At 33.2% G+C, this 22567-nt stretch overlaps 1 protein-coding gene across 9 annotated transcripts in view; it reads left to right on the top strand.

Annotated features, from left to right (window-relative positions):
* Positions 1-22567, top strand: part of ZNF280D (zinc finger protein 280D) — a 131628-nt gene that overhangs the window by 59546 nt on the left and 49515 nt on the right. For 8 of the 9 annotated variants that reach the window (XR_003515561.2, XM_027568947.2, XM_027568949.2 and 5 more), the window contains 7 exons: positions 2924-3081; positions 3803-3903; positions 4920-5066; positions 10381-10515; positions 12360-12667; positions 13132-13272; positions 20454-20516. Coding sequence is in view for 8 of the 9 variants with exons in the window: in XM_027568947.2 (XP_027424748.1) it covers positions 2924-3081; positions 3803-3903; positions 4920-5066; positions 10381-10515; positions 12360-12667; positions 13132-13272; positions 20454-20516 (1053 nt within the window). In the remaining variant the exon portion in view is untranslated. The remainder of the gene's footprint in view (positions 1-2923; positions 3082-3802; positions 3904-4919; positions 5067-10380; positions 10516-12359; positions 12668-13131; positions 13273-20453; positions 20517-22567) is intronic. The other variant, XM_027568950.2, reaches the window with a different exon arrangement.

The raw sequence follows: 22567 nt of genomic DNA, 5'->3' as shown, positions 1-22567 counted from the left end.
CTTAGTTGTATTTCTTTAAAATAACTTAAGAAAGGGCAAACTTTATTTCAAAAATTAACTTTTCCCCCTATATTATAACTGTTTTAGGAATTTTCATGAGATCATTTTCATTTTTAGCTGCATTTGAATTTTATTTCTCTTTGCAAGAAGAACCACTTTAGTATGTCCAGTTTGACCTCCTCCATACTAATCTTATTTAATGCTCAAGTCTTTTAACTCAGATTTATAATTTTTAGAACGTTTACCTTGCAGGAAAAGTGATCTTCTTTAGAGAAGTACCAGTTCTAGGAAACATGTCTGCTTTGATTTTAAAATTAATCCCTTTAAAAATTAGAAATTTAATTTCCAGTGAAATTTTTAATTTTATACATGCATGCTTTAAATTTTAGGAACTTTACTTTGTGATCTTTGAGTTACATGGCATATTAGTAGCTGTCATCCTGTAAATGAGTACGTAACAAGAACAAAGTAACAAGACATACTGATTGATATTTTTCAGTGGTTATATAGCTTGACATTTATATTAGGTAAGGTTGTTTTTATACCATTTTATTATAAAAATGTTCAGACATGTAGCAAAGTTTAAAAAATTTTACAGCAGATACTGTATGCTTATCACCTTGATTCTACCATTAACATTTTACTGTGCTTGCTGCATCATGTATCTGTTCATTCTTCCTTCAAACTATTTTTTTCTTATGCATTTCAAAGTAAGTTGCAGACATCAGTATACTTAGATGTGTATGTGTGTGTGTGTGTGTGTGTACACAAACACGTATGTATGCCTTTTTATGTTTACCTTTGATAACTTTGTAAATAGCATTCTTAGGTACCTCTAGGTTACTTCTGGACCCAGTATTCATTTCATTTTCCTGTGAGTTCTTAGGTCCAAAAAGAAGCATATAGAAAAACCCTAAAATACATTGTGATATACTCCTATAACAATTATTAAAGCTTTGTTCATGGTGGTGCTTTATAGTTTCCAAATTGTTTCACATATGTTACTTCATATGAGTCCTCACATTTCTTTATCTCCTTTAATTAAACTTTAACAGCCATCAATAGTTAATGGTTTAACAGAAGGGATATTGTACTTCATGATATAACACTGAAGCAATATTACAGTAGAACTCTGTCACCTATTTCCATATTCTTAACATATTAATAATAAAAAACTCCAGAAAAATCATGTTAATAAATATGGTGAAAGCATAGAAATATGTTTCACTGACTTAGTTCCTTGTTATACTTAAATATGTATATATTAGAAGTTATTTCAGCAATAGCTTTTGGCTTTTCCTTTGAGATTAGCCCACTTAATATTAAACATATGAAAGTTAAATTCCTTTTCTTGTTAGTATTTCAGAAGACTAGCTACATATTTCTAGAGTACCTGGATATTTCAGAATTTAAAGCAAACAGCATTTATAACATCCTGGAATTGAGCATTTTTTGAAATACTGATTGTTTAGGAAACATAACCTTAATGGTAAATACTTTGTAACCAAAGAAGTTATATATGTTAAATAATATTTATCTTAACAGTAAAACTGGGAAGACAAATTGATGTTTGTAGAGAATGGTACAAATGGTAGCTATAGATTTTTACTCTCTGCCTTGTCAACATATTGTGGTATGATTTTTTTTTTTCTCCTACACTGAGTGTCACCAAAAGCAGTTAGGTTTATTTTATTCTGTGAACATCCTTGTAAGAAGTTTGCTTTTATGTTTTCCTCATTTCCATCTGTTAGTTTAAGTAGCTTGCATTCCCAATGGGGGCTCATATAATGATTGCGTGAAAGCTTGCTAGTTAAGAGATTATTTTATATAGATACACTTTAATTGCTTAAAGTTGTGAGCTGAAAGTTTAATGGCTCATGACCTTTTCTCTATGTATAAATATTTAGCCAAGACTAAGATTTTCTATAGGTGTTTGTAGAGCTGGTGTTAAAACCAAGGGAGGACAGAAAGATATTTCAAAGTGTGCCATAACCTGTTCAAGAGAAGTACTATTGTGAAGGTGTGAACAAGAGATAAATGTTATAGCCTTCATGGTGACTGCTATCCAGATTAATGACATTATCACTTACTTTCAAGATTCTTTCCTTTATGGGCTCAAAGTGAATAATTGTTAATAGTTGACCTAGACTAAAAATTGTTATAACTTTACTTTCAAATTCAGCAAAAAGCTTCAGTAAGCTCTTTTAAATAGGTATTCCCATTTATATTGCACTCTTTGCTGTTGAAGGTCATAGTTCCTGCTCATAAGAAGCCTTTTAGGGAAGCTGAAATAGCAGAATGTAAAACTGAAAAATGGACGTTGCCTACAAAGGGCACAGTCTGCAAGTTAAAATGAACAGTCTGTGCTAACAGTAAACCAGTGTCATTAAATAAAACAAAAGGTTCTTGTAATTGTAGGCATTAAAATTGCTATTACATGCATTTAGAAACCAAGACACAAGTAAAAATACCAGTAATTTGTCTTTTAAACAGCTGGAATCTATTGTATATCTTCACAGCCTTAAAAGATTTCTCTCATGACTGTAGCTGCTTTTGGTGGTAGGGTTTCCTTCCTTTGAAGTATTTTATTTAAAAATGTAAATAGTATTCACGTATGGAAAAAAGCCTGCTTTTTTTAATCTTTAAAAAACATTTTAATACTCTGAAATGATTAAGAATTTGAGCAAATTAGTAATATTTCATATTAATTACATTGATGAATTCTTTTGAAGCAAAGATGTTTATTTGGCCACGTAATGAAAGTGATTATTTAAAACACACAGTTTTCTAGAGGACTTTTAAGGCTTTTGAGATTTTATTTTGAATAATATATCTATATTTTTAAGATTTAGACTCAGATACTTATTTGTTAGATTTTTGTTTTTAAATCTGAATTTTTGCACCTGTTGACAATCATTTATAGGTTTATGAACCACATGAAACACCATTTGGAACTTGAGAAGCAGAGCAGTGAGAGCTGGGAAAACCACACCACCTGCCAGCACTGCTATCGTCAGTTTCCCACACCATTTCAACTGCAGTGTCACATTGAAAGCACACATACACCCCATGAATTTTCTAGTAAGTTACAGTTCTGCTTAAGTATGGGATAGTATTAATTTTGATGATGCAAACTCTGAGAAGCTTGTTAAAAAAATAAGATTAAGAAAAAGACTTTGGAATTTGGGGGCAAAATTGGAAAAGTTTTAACTTACCTAAATTGTTAAAACTAGTTATTAAAATTAAAGCCCCTCTTATAAATAATTCATTAAAGTAAATAACCTGTGCATTATATGTGGGGAACTAAATTAAAAACCTCAGATCATAGTTTTCAAATATGAAATTAATGCCCTTCATTTAAACTTGAATAAGAAAAATAACTACAGTCATAGTTAAAATCACAGATTTTAGAGTTAGATAGCTTGAGTTCAAATCCCAGGTCTGCCTCTTAATACAGCTATGTGATCTTAGGCAAGTTACTTAATATTTGAATAATGGGGAATAATAGAAATACCTGCTTCATAATGCTGTTGTGGGAATTAAATGAGCTAATGTAAGTAAAGTACTTAGAACTGTTAGGCACGCCAATACTATTGTTATTTTTGTTGATATAGATATATAAAATGAATTTTACCTATATATATCTGTTTTGTTTGCCTGGTGAAGATAGATTTTTTTTTATTGAGGTATAAGTGACATATAGTTTCAGTTATACAACATAATGATTTGATATTTGTGTGTGTGTAATATGTATATCTATATCTTAAAATGCTGTAATGTCTTTTTCTCCCCCCACTCTTAGCCATTTGCAAAATCTGTGAATTATCATTTGAAACAGAGCATATTCTTTTACAACATATGAAGGACAATCATAAGCCTGGGGAAATGCCATATATTTGCCAGGTATACTACACATATTTTATTGTATACTTAGTGTTTGTTTGGTTTGTTTGTTTTCTGTTGTTTTGATGATAAGATTTAAACCTACTGGGCCACGGGTCAGCAAATTTTTTCTGTAAAGCACCAGATATAAAGCACCCCAGGCTTTGAGGGTCATACCGTCTGTGTTGCAACTAATCAACTCTGCCATTGCAGCACAAAGGCAGCCACAGACAACAAGTAAATGGACTTGATCTGGCTCTGTTTCATTTAAACTTTATCTATGGACACTGGAATCTGAATTTCACATAATTTTCATGAGCCATGAAATATATTCTTTTATTTTCCCAACCATTTAGATAAAATTGGTTACTAAAATTAAAATTCCTCTTGTAAACGATTTATTAATAAAAAAACTTTGGCATAACTCATGCGTTGTATGTGGGGTCAGCAGAGAGTTGAAATTGGCCCACAGGCCATTTTATACCTACTCCCGATTGGACAAAGAAAAGCCCTGTGGCAGAAAGACAAGCATAGGGACTTATTTTACCATATAAGGAAGAACGTAGGCATACAAGGGAAGTATGAAATGCTTTTAGTTACAGAGAACCCTACCAAATGCTTTGGGATTAGCATTTTTTCAGAATTTGAAGAAGAGATAGAAAAAGAAGATAAAAATATATTGCCAGTGCCATAGCCTGGAGGCCATTTATAATCTAAAGGAAGGTGCTGTTTTATGTAGCAGAAAAAAAATTTTATATGAAATTTCAAGTCAAGATGGAGGTGGTAAATAAAAAGATCTGATAAAAAGAAGGGAACCTACTTACGTTTTGGGAAGTATCCTTAAACTTTGATAGGTAACTTTTCTGTCTCAAAGATTATCTTTCGGTGCTTGCATTAATGGGATTCTTGGTTATATAGGTGTGAGAGCTGAATGAGTTGTAGCTGATGTTCTTCTAAACAAATGACCTATCATTGTTACTTTGTAATTGTATATCATTATACATTTTCAAGTTAAACTAAACCTTCTTTATTTGTAGGTTTGCAATTACAGATCGTCGTCATTTTCTGATGTAGAAACTCATTTTAGAACATCCCATGAAAACACTAAGAACTTGCTATGTCCATTTTGCCTCAAAGTTATTAAAATTGCAACACCCTACATGCATCATTATATGAAGCATCAGGTGAGATTTACCAGTTCTTATTTGTTCATGTTGTTTTAGCAAAAAGATTATTACTTAGAACATTGGTTAGATTGTTCTGCAAGGGAAGCAAGATTTTCCAAATGACACCAATTTGCAATTTATGTTGAATTACTTGTAAAACTTCCACTTCTTTTCCTTGCTTTCTGGTGATGTTGTGGCTCATAAGTGAAAATTCTGAAAGAAAGCTAGAAATCGGAAACCCAGGATTGAAGGAAAAAAGGAAAGATGAGTGGAATATCCATAAGATTGGATATTTCAGGGTCCGAGAGGGAGTATGGGAATGATTTTGAAGGTAGTTATCAGGGTAAAGGTGAGCGTGAACTAAGAAAAGATTGAGGACTCATAATCTTGTTTTCCTTTTTTTCTTCCAACCTTATTTCCACTTTTTAACCCCCTTATGATGAGAATACATGTTGTTATCATTGACCAGAAGTGGTGTTTTATAGCTGCCAGTGATAAAGGAAACATTAATGACACTTACTGCTTGGTATATGAATTCATCACTTGTTTTGTGGATGGATTCTGCTAGTTCTGCTATATAAATTTTTGGGATCCGGTATTAGCACTTAATACCCTTCTCTTGAATTCTGATGTTAATGCCTACTGGTTTTTTTCCTGAAGCAATTACACCATCCTTTGTTTGGGGTGAAAACTTTTATGTAACACTGATCCTGTTCTTAAGTGCTTGAAAGAGCAAAAACAGTGTCTTTGCCAAAATCAGAAGTCACCGGATTTACTGAATCTGATCATGTAATCAAGTTTTGCCACCTCCCTAATCAGCGCATTATATATATTTTTTTTTATTATTGATGAAATTGGCATGCTGATTGGTGCTCACTTTGCTTTCAGTTCGTCATTCGATAATCATGAAATCAAGTTGTGGTTTTTAACTGGGAAAGATCATAAAAGTAGAATTTCCAAGTGAATTTTTTTTATATTTTTATTTAAATTCCAGTTGATTAACATACAGTGTAATACTGTGATTAGTGATTCAGCACTTACATACAACACCCAGTGCTTGTCACAAGTGCCCTCCTTTATCCCCATTACCTTTCTAACCCATCTTCCTGGGCACCTCCTCTCCTGTAACCATCAGTTTGTTCTCTACAGTTAGGAGTCTGTTTCTTGGTTTGCCTCTCTTTTTTTTTTTTACCCCCTACGTTTGCTTGTTTTGTTTCTTAATTCTGCATATGAGTGAAATCATATAGTATTTGTCTTTCTCTGACTTATTTCACTTAGCATAATACTCTATAATTCTTTCCATGTCACTGCAAATGGCAGGATTTCATTCTTTTTTATGACTAATATTCCATTGTGTGTGTGTAAAATATATACATATTATATATATATAATATATACATATTATATATATATAGCCCCTTCTTTATCCAAGTGAATTTAGTATCTCCTGTGTTGTGACTGGGATGATACTCATCTTTGAGAAGTTCTGACAAAATCTTTCTATTCTAGGTTTCCCCAACAGTGTTCCATCAGGTGTTAATAGATGTTTCCCCCTAAATTGTTACTAGTAAAGAAATTTGGTAAATGCCTAGATTTACAATATCAAACAGTTTTGCTTATCTGTTTTTTAAAACAGGATTTCTCAGAGCTTTTAATATGCTAATGAATATTGTAAATCTCCAAGCAAAGGGTATAGGGCTTATTGGTTCCCAGACATTTTTGGCCATTGAGCCCTTTATTTGCACAATACATGTTAACATTTTTTGAGGAATAGAATTTTTTTTCATCTTTGGGCTTAAATTTGAATGGGAGAATGAGATATAAAATGGTAGTGCTATTTCATTATGGGCCTTTTAACATAATTTTTCCCACATGCTTTCCTAAAGCTCCAGAGTGAGATGTAGATATGGGAAGAATGATAATCATGAAAGAGATGTGTGGGCCCACTATGTGGGCTATGTGGTTTATAAGGTTTTTATACACTGAGTTTTATGTCTTGTCTTGCCATTGTTGCCAATTTTCTTTTGTTTATGTGGAATATTCAGGAGATAGGAAGTCAGCAGTAAAGAGGGGGAAATCTATTAATAAGGATCATCAGCATCCTTCAAGATATTTACAGTTTGCATAATTATTTACAAAGACTGGAACACCATAGCTGAGTAGGACTATAAACTTGTAATTGAGATATCATTAGTGTGCTATTAGACAATAAGAATTGTTGATTCTATGGCACATTTTATTGTCTTCAAAGACTTTGGTTGTAACTTTTTTTTAAGAAGATGTCTTAAGTCTCTGGTGATTTTAGAGTTAGCAATCCAGTTTATATGACTTTTAAGAAATAATAAAAGTGATTTCAGATGTGTCAAATATGTTCATTAGATCTTTAATAAAAATGTTAACCAGTTAACATATGAAGTCACTTACCTTATGGCAGCAGCAGGTGCTTTACAAGCATTATCATCTTTACAATCACCATATGTGTATTATTATTTCTAACTTTTAGATGAGGAAACAAAGTTTTAGAGAATGTAACTTGCTCAGTGTCCTACTACCTAATAAAAAGCAGAATTAAAATTTGACTTCAGAGCCCAGGCTTTTACTGCTTTACCACAGACCCAGATTTTACATTGAAATTAGGTCTAAGGCAGAAATTACATAAAGTCGTAATTACTCTTAAATCCCTCAAATCTCCCAAACAGTGGAGTATGCATATCAAAAAAGTTCAAAACAGATCATTATTTCTCTACCTTTGGAATAGATCACTGTTTCATTGATTGAACATGATGTTATTTAAAAAATGTACTGTTTCTTTATCATTCTTATCACTTTGAAATGCATTCATACACAGGAGACATGTGCAAGACTTGTGTCCAGCTAAGAGAATAGTAGATTAGTATATTCTATCTCATGAGTCTGGACAAATGTTCATTAAATGGAATGGCAGACATTTTGAACTAGTTAAATTGTACCTGCTTCTCATATGCACTTTCTCCATCAGTGTCTTGCTTTCTGCCTCACAGTCCAATTATTTAACAAATACTTATTGAGTGCCTTACTATGTGTCAGAGGCTATTTTGGGTATTATATAGCAGTGAACAAAACAAAGTTTGTGCCCTCTGGAATTTGAATCATAGTAGAGAAAGATAAATATATGTGTGTTTATATTGTGAATGTATATGCTTGCTAGCTGGTCATAGTACTGTGGAAGGAAAATGTGGAGGATAGAGACTACCAGGGAGGTATTGGGAGTGGAGGAACGGTTGCTGTTATGTATGTAGTGTGGTAAAACATGAGCCTCTCTGAAGGAAATAAAGGCATAAGCCATGTGGAAATCTGGAAAAGGAAATATTCTGTAAACATTGAAGTGAATGTACATATGAGGTACTCAGAGAACAGCAAAGAGACCAGTTGTGACTAGAGCAGAGTAAACTAAATAAGAGGAAAACTAATAGGAGATTAGCTTGTTCAATAGAATGCAAGCCAGTTCATGCAGAGCCTTGTAAACCAGAAACAGGACTTTGGAAAACCATCAGAGTATTTAAGTGGGTGAACAATCTGCCGTGTTTTAAGATCATTGGCAGCTATGGGGAGAATAAACCACCAGGGAGGAAAGAACATGACAGGAAGAAGATAGGAGTCCAGGTGAGTGTCTTGGACCAGTATGGCAGCAGTAGTTTGAGGTAATGAGGAGTGGAAAGATTATGAAAGTTTTTGAAGGTAGAGCTGACAGATTTTATTAATACGTTGGATATGGGGTGTGTGAGTGAGTTACCAAGTTTTTGTCTGAAGCAGCTGCAAGAATGGAATTTTCATATACTGTCACAGGGGGAAGACTGAGAAAACAGATTTGGGGGGACAGGGAGGTAGGGAGAAAATCCAGAATTCAATTTTGTCCATGTTGATTTGAGATGCATATTAGCCTCAGTTAGTGATGTCAAGTAGACAGTTGGATAGATAGTATTTAAAGCCAGGAAACTGGATGAGGTAACCTGGGGAGTGATTATAGATAGAAAAAAGATTTCTGGGAATCGGATTCTGGAGAACTTCTTTCTGTCCTGTTGTCTTAGTATCTATTTCTTGGCCAAGTTTTCATTTTCTGCCTCTTCCTTCAACACATATAAGTGAGTTTTTAAAAATTGCCTGTATCTACGATATAATCCAATGCACCACACTTCCAAAATAATCTTAAGATGCAGCTAGAATAGTAATACAAACGCATTATATTTATACATTGCTTTGAATTTTGTAAAGAGCTTTGATTTATGAAATGCCTGCTGTATGCTAGTAACTGTGCCAGGTGTACTTCTCAGTATATTACCTTGTTTGAATTTTATAAATGATTAAGCGTATTTAAATGGAAATAGTGATGTATCTGGCAGACTGTAATTTTTGAGGAAACATTCTTTTGTATTTATGTATTGTTTAAGTTTATATATATGTACATATATATATCATTTCTTAATGAGAGCATGTAAATTGTAGTTATTATATGTAGAAAGAATACTGGATCAGGAGTCTGGCAGTGCCAGTAAGTAGTTAAGGGGGAGTGATTTAGATTTCTCTTGGGTCTTGCTTTCCAGCTGTAGAATAATAACAGGATTGGGTTTAAAGAGGGACTCACTCAAGGGATCTCAGTCAGTAAATAGATTGGCAGTAGTTGTTCTGATTTATGTCTCCATATCAGCTCTGTTCAATGTTCATGTGGCTATTGAAGTTAAAATCAATTAAAGTTAAATAAAATTAAAAAATCAGTTCTTCTGTTGCACTTAGCACATTTCAGTTGCTCAGTAACTGTATGTGACTAGTGGCTACCATATTGGACAGTGCAGCTGTAGAACATTTTCATCATTGCAGAAAGTTACATTAGACAGCACTACTTTATACAACCATTTCTATAACAACCTTCTTTGAAATATCTGGTTAATTAAATTTATTTTACCAACTTGTCAACCAACTGGAAATAGCAAAAATTAAAAAGAATTTACTTTTGTCTAGGATAAAAACATAGTATAGCTTTTTTAAACTATATCATGTGTCTAAACACTTTAAAATTATAATTTGATGGGCTTTCACACCACTGTTGAGAGAACTTTCATTAGAACCTACAGATAGAATTTTTATGTTCAATTTTTGTATAGGAATAGACATTTTTGAAACCCAAATACTAATGCAGAGTGTTTTAAAAAATGAGATAAAATTTGCTGTTATTTTTATGGGTGATATAAAATACTAGTTTTAAAATTATTTAGGTATCATTAAAATTAGAGCAGTTTAAGGATACAACATTTGTGGTTGTAGAAATTATTTTTCCTCCCTTTTTCTGTTAAAATAGAAAAAAGGAATACATCGTTGTACAAAATGCAGACTGCAATTTTTGACATGCAAAGAGAAAATGGATCATAAGACTCAACATCATAGAACATTTATAAAACCTAAACAACTGGAAGGATTGCCTCCTGGAACAAAAGTGAGTTTAAATGTGTTGTATTTTAACATTTTGTATGATAATAGAAATTAACTCCTGCCTTCTTTTATCTATTGAATTTAATACTTTAAAAAATGATGTCTGATTTTTATTAAGCCTTTAATTTTAGGTTTTATCATTCCTATATCTAGGAAAAAAACCTTCTGACCATTGTTTTATGGTCAGTGGTGTGTGCTGTGCTAAAGTGATATTCCTTTGTAAAAAGTGCAATTAGATTAACTATTCCCTGGGTCAGTGGGTTGTGTCAATTTTATATAGGCTGTGTTTGAGTTATTCCAGTTGGTAGTGTATATGTTGGTTTTATCTGCTAAACTATAAGATGCTTGAGATCAGGACTCATGTTTTATCTTTGTGTCCTCAGCATCTGGTATAGTGCCTTGAGTGCCATAGGTTCTCAGATGTTTATTGACGTTGTTATTACTGAGTCTCCTGTCAGAGAAGCAAGTTCTGCTGCTGGATAGCATTATGTTTTAAGTGAGCAAACAACATGTCTGACTGTATACTGATGATTGTAATTTACTTTTCCCTTTTTGCCTTATATACCTCTGTTTTCTCTGACTTCTTTATATACAGTCAGCTCTTGAATATTTGCTCCAGTGGAGGGAAACAGAGGCATGGATAATCCAAAGTGAAATAATCCCCAAAACATTTATATTTGGCTTTGGGTACTTACCTTTGAATGTGGGTATGTCTGTTATTTGAATTAACTAAAACAATATAAAGCCATGCTCTGAAGACCTAGAGCAAGAGAAGCTATCCAGCATCCTTCCCTGCAGTCCATTCATTCCATGCTGGGACTAGACATGCAGAACACTAATGTAAGCAGTGCAGTCCTCTCTCATATTTTCCCTTATTAATAATAGTAATAATATTAATAATGATACTAAATGTTTTTATAACACCTTAGAATAAGGCTTTCGGTATGCTTTTTCATACATTCTATTATTTAATCCATACAGCAATCCAATGAGAAAGATAAGGCAGTTATTGCCCCATATTATAGATAAAGAAGAGGATAAGTTACTTACTCAAGGTCACATGGCTAGGAAGGCATGGTATGAGATTTAACCTCAGGTCTTTTGATTCCTAGTCCAGTGCTTTTGTGTGAAACCAAAACACATGTATTTCATAGGACTTCCTCATAGTCTGTTCCTCAAATACATGGGAGAAGTATAGTTAAATGATTAATGAGAATGTTGGTAGGCAATTGTTTTTCATTGCCAACCAACAAATATAATTTCTGGATACTAAATGATAAGCTTTATATTAGTTCTCTTTAAGGAAATTCTAAATATTACTAAATTCTCCATCAGTATAATGAATTAATGTAACCGCTCCCATAACCTTTGTATACATAAATCCTGCCTAATGAGCCCCTGGAAAGAGGAGGTCATGTTTACTCTAGATCTTTTTGTTTTATAGTTTTTGAGGGGTAATGCAGGCCTTTCTAGAATTATTTTTTGGGCTCTGAGATTTAAATTTTGATCTCTGTGTTTGTGAATTATTTAAGTTATATCAGAGCATAAAAATAGCTATGGAATGTGCTCTTTCAATAATCATATAATTTGCATTAACTCCTAATTATACATTAATAACTGTTAACATGACTGATATCAATACAGAAAATGTACTATTACAAGTGAATAAATATCAAGTTTAATATAATTTAATTGGTATGAACATTTAGAATAAATGGAAGACTTATCCAGTTATAGTTTATACTTGCCCTTTCCAAATACTTGATGTTTAACTTTTTGTTATACAGTGATATTTTAATACTAATGCCATGATTAATTTTCTAAAGCAAACATTATCCATTTTTGTAGGTTACTATTCGAGCTTCAGTTGGACCGCTTCAGTCAGGATCTTCAACTACACCTTCCATTAGTGCAAGCACTTCTACCCTTCAGCTCTCACCTCCAAGGACTAAAAATATAACTGCTAAAAATCCCACAAAATCTAACACAAGCAAACCTAATCCAACTAAATCCAATACAAGTAAACCTAATGCAAGTAAGCCTAATGGAAGTAAATCTAAATATAAATCAAAAATCTCTAATATGCAAAAGAAACAAAGCACATTGGCTAGTAGCAATAAAAAAAGTAAAGTCAATACAGCATTGAGGAACTTAAGGTAATCTTTTATTCCTCATATATAACACTAATTTAATCTTAAGTATAAAAACTTTATTTAATATAGATTTACTCTACTACACAGCTCTCTTGTACATTTATATGCTATCACTATGACATAAAGGCCAAGCAAATAATAAAAAGGTATTTTTTTACAACTATTGAACAGTACTTGAATTATTTTTTATAATATTCATTTATTATATTGGTATTATTATATGTTGTGCTTATATCTTGTGATGTTTGTATTGCTTAATTTAATCCCTTTTATGCCAATGAAAAACACTGACTTATGTTAGATTGTTTACACTTACTCTAGTTGTTGTTCCATAACAGATTTTTCAAATTATAACTCTTATGTTCATTTAAACACCTTGGCCTTAATTAACAGAATATTAATAAGGCCCTTCCTTATTATTTTTGTTTTAAAATATATTTTTATCATTTTCTTTATATCTCCATAAGGTATCGTCGGGGAGTTCACAAGTGCATTGAGTGTTGTTCCGAAATAAAAGATTTTGCAAATCACTTTCCTACGTATGTCCATTGTAGTTTTTGCAGATACAACACTAGCTGTAGCAAAGCCTATGTAAATCATATGATGAGGTAAGATGAGTTAAACATCGGTAATTACCAATTAAAATTATAGTTCAGAAAGTTTGTTTTAAAACAGTTATCCTTTTAGAAGCCAATTTTTCTCTTTAAGGAGCTAAATGTCTCGTAATAGGGAACTTTTAGGATAATGCCTGGAACTATTTTCCCAGCATCGTAACTCATAAAATTACTGGAACTAAAATTGTGAGAACAGTTAGACTAAGAAATTAGGATAGGTTTGTTAGGGAAATGGTTTCTCTATGGGCTTTTTTTTTTCCTATAGAATTTTTTAAATGGTCATTTTCAAATATAGAAAGTCAAATGTTTTAAATATATTTACCAAACAAATACATGTAATCTCATGAATATTATTCTTTCAGAGCAGTTACTTTGAGGGACTCTAGGATTTTTAATGATCTTAGGAACTTTATTCAGTCTGTTTCTCTCTCTCTCTCTCTCTCTCTCTCTAATCCATTGTCTCTGTCCATCTATCCATCAAACCATCTATCCTTGCATTAATTCAGTGGAATGAGAGACTATTCCAGTCATGAGGGCACTGTTGTTGGAATTCTTTTTTATTAATTCATTCAACTTGGGTTATTTGAGTACCTAATATTTGCTCTATGCAGAGAAAGCCTTCACAGCCCACATTGCTTTCATTTGTATCTCATTAATAGAGGCATCCCTTAGGATGGATTTTTATTTTTTTTTTAAAAATAGTCAAAAATTGTTTAGATATAGAGCAGTTAGATTGATTTTTCAAAGTGAGGTGGTTTTTTTTTTTAAGTTAGAACTGAAGTATGATAGTGATTTTCTTACAGCTCATAAAATGACCTCTATGTTATTTTCTGGTCACTTCTTAGCTACTCTTTTCAAGGATTTGCCCACCTTTCTTGATGGCTTAACACCTCTCTCATACATTCTTTCCCCCTTATTAGCCTGACATCAGGTATCTGGACTTCTTCAGTGCCAGTGCTTCACATCAACTGTTAAGTTATTGTACCCCCTTTCTTATACCACAGTACCATTTTAATCTCATCATACCCACTGTTCATTTCTTTCCAACTCCTGTTACCCTGTAGGGGTAACTCCTTTTGAGTTTTTAGGACTTTGACTCCTTTTTCCAGTCCAGCAGCACCTATTTAATTTTATAGTCAACCTCACCCTCACGGTCATCTGTTTTGATTGCTGCTTTGTTTTTGTTCTGGAATCCTTTACATTTTTAGTCGTGCTTACTTGGCATAAAACCCAACATGAAACTAGAACATCTTCCTCTCCTGAAGTTTATGCTCAGTTCTAGACTACTCAACCGGTGTTTGATTCAGTCAACTCTGACTTTGTAGTCTTTAACTTTGACTGGGTCCTATCTTTTTATTTTAAAATACTTCTTTATTTTTTAATACTTCTTTTTTAGTTTTTTTTATTATATTCAGTTAGCCAACATATAGTACATCATTAGTTTTTGATGTTGTGTTTTATCTACAGTGTTTATTTAAACTTTTTCCAGTACTCTGGAGATTTTATTTTAGTCTCGTAGCTGTTAACCTGGTCTACTAGTAGGTACTCAGTCGGAAGTCATCCTTATTTTAAATAATCTAAAACGTCAAATGTTTTTCTTTGTTACTTTTATTCTAGACATTGATCTCAGAAATCACATATGTTCTATTTCTCCAAAGCTAACCCTGTCCCTTGTCTCCTCTAGTTCTTACACAGTCTTCTTGTTCAGTTAACTTACAACTTCATTTCTTCTCTCTCCCAGGTTCCTTCTACTTAAAAACATTTTCAGGTAATTTTTTTAAGATGAAGGGAATTTGTCCCTACTGCCTACTATCCTTATTTTTTGTCTTCCTCTTACCATGAATATTTGTAATGGGGCACCTGGGTGGCTCAGTTGGTTAAGTGTCTGATTCTTGATGTCAGCTCAGGTCTCAGTCTCAGGACCTCAGGGTCGTGAGTTCAGCCCTGTGTTGGGCTCCACGCTAGGCATGGAGCCTACTTTAAAGGGCTCCAAAAAAAAAAGTGTTTACTAGCTTATTTGTGATTCATTTCTTTACTTTTTGAGTATCATCCCCATCTACCAACTAACATTGCTCCTTTAAAGATCATTTATCACCATGTTTATTCACTTTTTTCACTCTTACTACTTCATGACCTCTTTAGAGTATTTGAAGTTGTCATCACTCACTTTTGAAAGTATTCTCTTTAGCTTCTGTTAAACTGTTACCACTATCTTTTTTCTTCCTTTTTGGCTACTTTATTTCATTGCCTTTTCTTCCTTTAACTCATCATGCTTCTTTACATTTCCTTTTTTGGTAACTTAACCACTGTCACTTTTACCCTTCAACTTTAAATCTTCCAATTTTAATCCTTAGTTTTCCTGAGATCCAACTCTGTATTTCCAATTATTTTATATATTTTTTTTACCTTTGACTCATTAGCATCTAAAAAGAATGAACCAAACATTATCATCTGTCCAGAATTCACACAACAACTACCCAAATACTCTTTCAGGGCATCATTTCTGTGCATGTGGAACACCAGCTGGAAACAGTTCACTATCCCAAGTTTCTTAAGCTCGTGGAGTTCTCTCAATCAGCCACTGTGCATCATGGCTTTCTGAGACTCCCCTTTTTGCATTCTGCTACTCTGCTTCCCAACTACTGCGGTGGTCTACACCTATATTCCATTTCCTCTAAACCAGGCCCCAGGTATCCTTTCCCCCAGTATACTGCTGTGTGGACAAATACATGGTTGCCCGAATGGGGCTTTAATTCTAGCCTTAATTTGTAGGGGGTCAAATTGGAAAATGTTTTCTGTTTTGTTAAACCAAGGATCGTTTCACCTTTCCCTCTCCCATTTATCATAGGCTTCCCACCTGTCCTATAGAACCTTCAAATCCATTCTATTCCAACATTGCCGATTAGCCCACCTCCCTCCATACCCTTTTTCCAGTTCCCCAGTGAGCCCCAACCCTGCACTTCATGGTCTTCACACACTGAGCTCCTACTCATTGTTAGCTTTTTTCTTTTCCTTTTTATCTACTGGTACACTTGCCTCCTTCCCTGTCTTAGATATCTCCCATTGAATGGCCACCATTACCTCTGCCCAGTGTGGATCATATTATAGGTTGAATTCTGTATGTGTAGGAGCTTCATTTTCTCCAGTGGATGAGTACCTTTAATCTCTATCCTATACCACCTCTGTACTCTCAATTGGTCTTTTTCCCTCTGGTCTCATATTTGCCCCATTCCCATAAACTGACTACTCTTCCCCAGAGTAAAGTTTATTGCATAACTCATTTTTTTAAAAGATTTTGTTTATTCATTTGTGGCACAGAGAGAGAAAGAGAGAGCATGAGCAGGGGAAGAGGAAGACGGAGAAGCAGGCTCCCCACTGAGCCAGGAGCGCAATGTGGGGCTCGATCCCAGGACCTTGGGATCATGACCCAAGGCAAAGGCAGACGCTTAACCATCTGAGCCACCCAGGCGCCCCTGCATAACTCATTTTTGTCAGTGGTGATTCCTTATTCTTTTTAAGTCTCTAGAATGTCCCTATTCTTCCTCTCCATTTACCTTTTTTTGGGAGTGTCTGATCACCACAACCACTCACAAGGATCATTCCTCACTTTGAGCTGTGTATCATTCATTTATTTTGCCTTTTATTATATTTGTGTCTGTATTATTTCCTTGAGAAGGGGCTCTTTGTATTCGCCATGTCATCTAGCACATTACAAATAGCAAGTCATTGTTTGTTGTAATTATAAAAAGCTCTAAATAAAATCTCAAGAGGATATTAAAAAATCTTGATGCATTTGGAAACTTTTTGGAATAAGACTCTTGAAGAAGAGCATCATTAAACATGTAATTTTAAGTGATTTTTTTAAACAAATAGTATTATTTGGGTTTGGTTGTTTAAATTACTGCACCTTATTTGCTTGTAGCCTTCAGGTAGCACTATAAGTCACCTGAAAAAAATGGAAACAAATTACCATATAATATTGTTATTCCTCAACATGATGTATAAGAAAGGTTTTTCTCTACATGTAATAGAATTAAGTTATGGACATAAGTATTTAATATCTCTTTTTCTAGCAGAGTTTACTATTTGCTAAGAAGTATGGCAAGCTGGTGGTGAAGAATCAGACAAATCTGGATTTGAATCCAAGCTTCACCACTTATTTATTACCTGTGACTTTGGGCAAGTTACTTAACCTGACTCCCAGTTTCCTTTTCTCAAAAAGAAAGTCATTGTGATAATTACAGAAAATGTACTTAAAGTGCTTAATAAAATGATTTTTACTTAGGAGATATTCAAGTAATTATAGCTGTTATCATTTATAAGTTGTCATTATTAGGTATTGTGGATAAAGTCCTTGCCTCTAATTTTAACAGTTTTAGTAGGAGAGATAATATTTACCTAACTTAAGGTGGTAAACAGATGACTATGAGAGCACAAGAAGGTAAGAATGAGTTCTTTCAACAGGAAATAAGGGGAGGTATTCTCTAAATGACATTTCACGTAGGCTTAGAAGGATGATCTAAAATTTTTCCAAGGAAAAAGAAAGCTGCTATAACAGTTTGTTCCTATACAATGGATAAGACAGAGCACTGAATTAATTTTTATAAGATATGCTTGAGTTCATTATATATTTTTGTATAGATTTATTGGCATTAAGTAATAGTCATTAGAAGAACAATTGGAATATTGTGATAGCATCATAACTGATGTCCTGTCTACAGTCTGCCCCCTACCCCCTCCAGTTCTTCCTTTCTTCTGTTACTACAGTAGGCATGTCTGATCAGGTCATTTTTGGCCTAAAATCCTTTGCCTTCCTAACATTAATAGTCATGAAGTTCAAATATTCTGGAGAGTATAAGACTTTTCAATATTTAATTTCTAACCACTTTTCCAGCTCCTTTAGTGCTTTTTTCCTGAAAATCCTGCTGTATCTTGCTCTTTGCTTTGTCTGGAGCAAGGCAGTAGTGACCTTCTTAACTGAAATGAAGTCCTGATTGTTAGTTGGCTTCTATTCCATTTACTTGCAGTTTTCCTTCATGCAGCCACAAAACTTTGTATGTATCACTATTAACGTTTATCTTATAATTATTTATGAAGATGTAGTCATTTAAAAGCACTTATTAGGCGTTTATTCTGTGCTAGATGTTGTTTGACTTTTTCCCCTCCCCCCACTCACCCCTGGACTTTGACAGTTTGCCCTCTTTTTTTTTTTGTATCTTCAACCTCTAGTGTAATGTCTTAAGTAGTAGGCATACCATCAATATTGTTGATGTTCCTTTTGTGTTTCATCAGAAAAAGTTGTTAATGGTACTGAATTAAGATTATTAAGAAAATACGGTCAAAGGGAGTTTTTTCACCTCTAGTCTTATTGAGGTATAATTTATAAACAATGAAATTAACTTATGTTTAGAGAATAGCCTAATGAGTTTTGATAATTATGTACAGTCATATAACCAGTTGGTGAATTTTTAAAACCTAGACTTTAACATATGTTTTTACTTTGTTGTTTTTAAAATTATAACCTTTTTTCTCTTTTCTTAAGATTTATTTCTATATTGTTATTAACTTTATGCAGATCTAATAGGAAAAAGAATTTTTTTCCTCCTTATTTGTGAGCTATAGACTATAATACAAGAATAATAATAAAAGGATGGAATTTGTGTAACAAATATAAATAAAGAGGCACTATAAGTTTTTTTGTAGATTGGAAACTAAATTAAAACTGGATTCGGACAACTAGAATTTTAAAATTACCAACATTTTAATAAGTTACAAGTTGTAGACAGAATGGAAGCCATCAAAGACCCTAAAATGTAATTTTTTTTTCTTCTCAAACCAAAATTGAGGAAAAAGAAAAAATAACTTTTAAAAAGTAACTTTTAAATCTCATTTAAAAAATAACTTACTTTGGTTCACATTCTTTGAGCATCAGATAAAATCTTGGATTTATTCTTCTGAAGAAACAGTTATGTGCACAAATTTTTGCATATAATTTCAGTGTTTCCTAACCCCCAATGTTCTCTTCTAAAAAAAAACCGACTTAATATTTTTGTGTTGTTGTCTTATATTTATAAGATATTCATATAAATGTCTTATATTTAATAGTCGTTATCCCCAAATTGAAGAAATGACTTAGAAGTCTTCTGAGGACATTTTCTGGGGATTCTGGCAAGTCACAGTATTTCTTTCCCCATACAGTACATGCTGTACTGGTGATGGTTACTTTGTATCCGAGAGTTACCATTGACCTGGTGTGTTGGCTGCTTTGAGTCTTTCAGTGCAAACTAGGGCTACCGCTTCTCAATCTTTAGGTTGCGTAAGAATTACTGGAGAAACTTGTTAAAACAGGTTCTGGTAAACCCCACTGCCAGAGATTAATTCAGTTAGGTTTGTGGGGGGCACAAGAATTTGCATTTCTAAATAAGCTCCTAGGCGATGCTGATGTTACTAGTCTATGACTCCACTTTGAGTAGTACTGTGCTAAAGCTAATCCTGGATGTCTAATACAGGAAAGCTTTCTTTACTAGATTTAAAAGGGTATATGAAAGCTATTATCATTGGCTACAAAGTTTGGTTAGAGGTTCTCTGTTTTGTGTTTAGGGGGAGCATTATTTTAGCTCAAGAGTTCTGCTTTAGTTTGTTTTTTATAGAACTTCTACTAGTAATTGCAAAGAACTCTCTAAATATTTGATTTTACAAATGGTAAACAGTGGCAATTAGCTGAAGTACTATTTACTTCACAGATCATTTGGATTTTACTCCCCCTCCCCTGATACAGGCATGTTAAGATTGGAAAATGATTTTAAAAAAATGATGATTGATAATGATTCATGTTATTTGCAGAAATTTAATTGTCTTCAACTCTTCCTTAACAGATGAAAAAAATTAGCTTGAGCTACTTTTTAAAAAGAATTTTAAGTATTTCCTTTTTTTATGTAATGGTGAGGTACTGATCTTATAAGAATATACTTAGAGAAATATGTGTCATTAGAAAATAAAAGGATAAAGTGGAATTTAGGACAAAACTTTGAGTTAAACAGGGATGGCAAGCATTATTTTATTATATCATGATCTTTTATGTAAAACTAGAAACTTTAAGTACAAACTTAATAAAGCTATAAATTAATAAGACTTACTATATAATTAAATTAATAATATCTGTTTTGTCTCTCCAGTTTTCATAGTAACCGTCCAAGTAAAAGGTTTTGTATTTTTAAGAAGCATTCAGAAGATCTCAGGTAACTAGTTGATCTTTTTAAAATCTTTATATTGAAAAATTATTTAACTTAAATTGTGTATGTATGACATCTTTATTGAGATATAGTTCATATACTATTTAATTCATGGCTTTAAATTGTACAATTCTTAGTTTTCAGTGTATTTACAGAATTGTGCAGCCGTCACCACAGTTAATTTTAGTACCTTGTCATCACTCCAAAAAGAAACTCTTATACACATTAACGGTCATCCCCATTTCCTCCCAACTCCTCCCATCCCTAAGCAACCACTAATCTAATTTTTGTTTGTATAGATTTATGTATTGTGGACATTTCGTATAAACAGAATGATGCAATATGTGATCCTTTGTGACTGGCTTCTTCCACTTAGCATATTTTCAAGATTCATCCATGTAGCATGTCAGTACTTCATTTTTTATTGCTGAATAATATCCCATTGTATAGATCTACCATAGTTTGTTTATCTTTTAAGGTTATTTTAATTTTGAAGCCATTATGAATATTGCTGCTATAAACATTTGTATACAAGTTTTTGTCTGGACTTGTCTTTTCATTTCTCTTTTGTACGTGTGTAAGGATTAGAATTTCTGTGTTATATGGTAACTCTATGTTGAGCTTTTGAGGACCTGCCAAACTGTTTTACAAAGTACCTCCACTACATTCCGACAAGCAGAGTATGAGGGTTTCAGTTTCTTTACATCTTTGCCAACACTTGTTATTATCTGTTTTTTTTTTTTAAAGGTTTTATTTATTGATTTGAGAGAAAGAGATAGCCAGAGTGGGGTTGGGTGCAGAGGGAGCGAGAGAGACACAGACTCTTCACTGAGCAGGGAGACTGATGCGGGGCTCAATCCCAGGACCCTGGGATCATGACCTGAGCTGAAGGCAGATGCTTAACTGACTGAGCCACCCAAGCACCCCTATCTATTTTTGATCACAGCCATCTAATGGGTATGAAGTAGTATCTTATTGTGGTTTGTTCTCATTTTTTAAAAACCTGATGTTAGGAAGACCAATCTAAATGATTGCTACTGGATGTTAGAGAGTTCTATTCATTATATCCTTAGACTAGAGGTATGATTAACCTATATTTTCTTGCTAAATTTGTTTCAGTAGTGACAAGTGGTATCAAGATGATATCTTTATGCATTTATATTGTAAAGTGAGAACAAAAATAAGGCCTCCAACAATATTTGAATATTAAAAAGATACCTAAGATACCTAGTAAAATGACTAACACTTTTTTTAGTTTTGAAGTACATTTCTCAAACCACTGGAATTCTTGAAATTATTAGGTAGCTTAATAATTCTTATTTTTCCTTTATCAAATAGAGAAGTATACAACTTGCTTACTGTGCAGAAAGAAGTATTGATGAATATTTCTAAAGACATTGATAATTAACTTTGGTTGTTCCACATGCTTAACTCAGAATCAACTGAGCACCATTTTTTTTTAATATTCTTCTGAATTTTTTGGATTCTGTTCTTTATTTTGTTCACATTGCCATTGCTACTTGAAATAATCAGTGTCTTTGCTGTACTAAGCTAATATATAGAGATAAGGTTAGCCAGTACTTGTTTTGGTGCTTTGAGTTAGTGGAAAAGGTGAAAAAAGGGATGATACTATGTTTCAGGGCCTTTGTACGTATTAGTCCCTGTGACTAGTCTTGTTCCCCAGATTTCTGTATGTATTCCTTTATCTACTTTGGGCCGCTACTCTGATCAGAGTGAGCCTTTCCTTGACCACTTGATTTTACCTTGTATCTTCTCCCCTGTGCTTCACTCCAGCACTTCCTATCTCCTTTTTATTCTACATTTTTATCCAGATCATCTTTCATCATCTGACATACTGTGTACTTTTTAAATTTTTCTGTGTCCTCTCACTAGAATATGTGTAGTTTAGATTTTTGTCTCTGCCAGGCATTGACTAGTGCCTGACACATGGTAGGCACTCAGTAAGTATTTGTTGAATAAGTTAATGTATATGTTGAAAATTATTTATATGAACAGCAGGTCCCACCTATGCTATAGCTCATAGGGATCAGTAGCTT

The sequence above is a fragment of the Zalophus californianus genome, chromosome 6, assembly GCF_009762305.2.
Source record: "Zalophus californianus isolate mZalCal1 chromosome 6, mZalCal1.pri.v2, whole genome shotgun sequence".
NCBI classification, from domain to species: domain Eukaryota; kingdom Metazoa; phylum Chordata; class Mammalia; order Carnivora; family Otariidae; genus Zalophus; species Zalophus californianus.
Note: the sequence above shows the minus strand (reverse complement) of the source record. Positions and strands in the feature narration are given on the sequence as shown.